Raw genomic sequence first — 1,790 nt, 5'->3', positions numbered from 1 at the left:
TAAATGACTCCTAAAATTACTGCCTTAGACCAGGTCAGTATCACATTCATTCAAACACTAGTTCAAATTTTAAATCAACTTCTAACATTCGGCGGCAAAAAAATCAAAATACTGTGGCCAATCTCTATGATCCGAAAAAAGTCAGTTCTAAGGTTTTAGGAATTAAAACTTCTTTGGCAAATTTGTAAAGGCAAGGAAGTATACTGGTCCCTTAACCTCTTGTGCTTTAGTATATATAACTAACATAAATGATTTACATAAATTACAATAACTCATCAACATAATATTAAATAAATATTTTGCTTTTTTAATTAAACTGCCTTCAACTTTTACAATTCAATATCATTAAACAAAAAGGTTTTCTTGAATAAACCCCCTTGCCTTGGCCTTAAGAACCACCAAACCAATACAAAAAAATCATCTTTCTAATTCTGAATTTCTCTATTATTGGTTTCAATGTTGTCGATATTCTTCCTCTAAATTCTAACTTTGTTTACTACAATGGAGTTTACACACGCTTAACTACTCTCGATGAAATCCTGGAAGAAGAAGAAGCATCAACATTTGTAGTTTCACCAATCTTTCTCAATCGCTTCTTACCCTTCATCGGCTCCTCAGTCACCATTTTCTGACCCCGGGTCCTTAAAGCGATTGTCGCCGCCTCAGACGCAACACCTCTAGAGCTTCTCGCCGGACTTTTCTTTGTATACGCAATAAGATCGAACTCATCAGAAAGCTTCCTCACCGGAAACTTCCCAGCCGGAATGTTCTCTTCACCTTCATCGTCCTCATCAACAAAACCCAGAAATCGCCTCTTCCGCTTGTTAGCTAACGGAGCTGGAGGCGGCGACGGGCTTCGACTACGATCCAGCTCAGCCCCTTTCTCCTTCTTGGCTGATCTTTCCGACGATTTGGAAATGGGCTTTTCCTTTGACGAAAACGGGCTTAAGGATTCTTTCTTCTTGATTGACTCCTCGATCTGGCTCCGAAGCTTCTCGACGTTGCCTTCGATACGACCTTGAAGATGATGGCGATTAACGTTCAAGCCACCCATTGACCAGTGAGCTTCTTCTGCCCACGACATTAAAGGATCTGTAACAGAAACAGGCGGGTCGACTCGGTAGGAGTTGTACTTGATGTCTGTGTAGATCCGTGGTCTTGGGAGGCCGCTTCCATAAAACTTTCCGGGACCTAAAGCCACCACCATCTCTCAGTAAAAGCACAAACAAAAAGCCTAAAGATCTGTATGATTTTGAGACAATTAGGTCTAGGAGTGAAACTGTTACGTATAAGTAGCAATACGGATAGAGATGGCATCTTATAGATCGTGATTTGGGGGTTTATTAAGGCGGAAGGGATATGCCGCGACAAGTATTTTGGGCGGGACAACAAGGGTACGAGGGCGCCAAGGGAAATGCGGGAGCTTTGAAATGGGCTGTGTTAAGTTAACTCCCTTTTATTTGTTATTTTAATAATTAATTAGTATATTAAATAGGATTAAACGATTTTAATCAATAAAATATCAATAAATTATAAAATAAAATTTCCAATAAAGTCTTAATATTTTTATCAGTTTACGGTTTAGTTAAAATTAGATTTTATTTATAAAAAAGAACAGATTACCGGCTAAAACTTCAGAATAATTCTTCGTAGTCGATTTTACAGATTTAGTTGGTATCTCGTCTTTTTTCGTTAATTTATCTAAATTTTGGGAATATTTCATTAAATAATAAAAAAAATTGGGCTTTTTTGGTATTCTTAACAATAACCAAAATATTTGGACTTTTCTG

At 37.5% G+C, this 1,790-nt stretch overlaps 1 protein-coding gene across 1 annotated transcript; it reads right to left on the bottom strand.

Annotated features, from left to right (window-relative positions):
• Positions 1–281: 281 nt before the first annotated feature.
• Positions 282–1,322, bottom strand: LOC145011852 (uncharacterized). Its single transcript, XM_078970598.1, has one exon. It carries the CDS (start codon positions 1,205–1,207, stop codon positions 509–511), a length of 699 nt encoding a protein of 232 aa, XP_078826724.1. The 5' UTR covers positions 1,208–1,322; the 3' UTR covers positions 282–508.
• Positions 1,323–1,790: the final 468 nt, after the last annotated feature.

This window comes from Lactuca saligna, chromosome 8, assembly GCF_052625555.1.
Source record: "Lactuca saligna cultivar CGN05327 chromosome 8, ASM5262555v1, whole genome shotgun sequence".
Lineage (NCBI taxonomy): Eukaryota > Viridiplantae > Streptophyta > Magnoliopsida > Asterales > Asteraceae > Lactuca > Lactuca saligna.
Note: the sequence above shows the minus strand (reverse complement) of the source record. Positions and strands in the feature narration are given on the sequence as shown.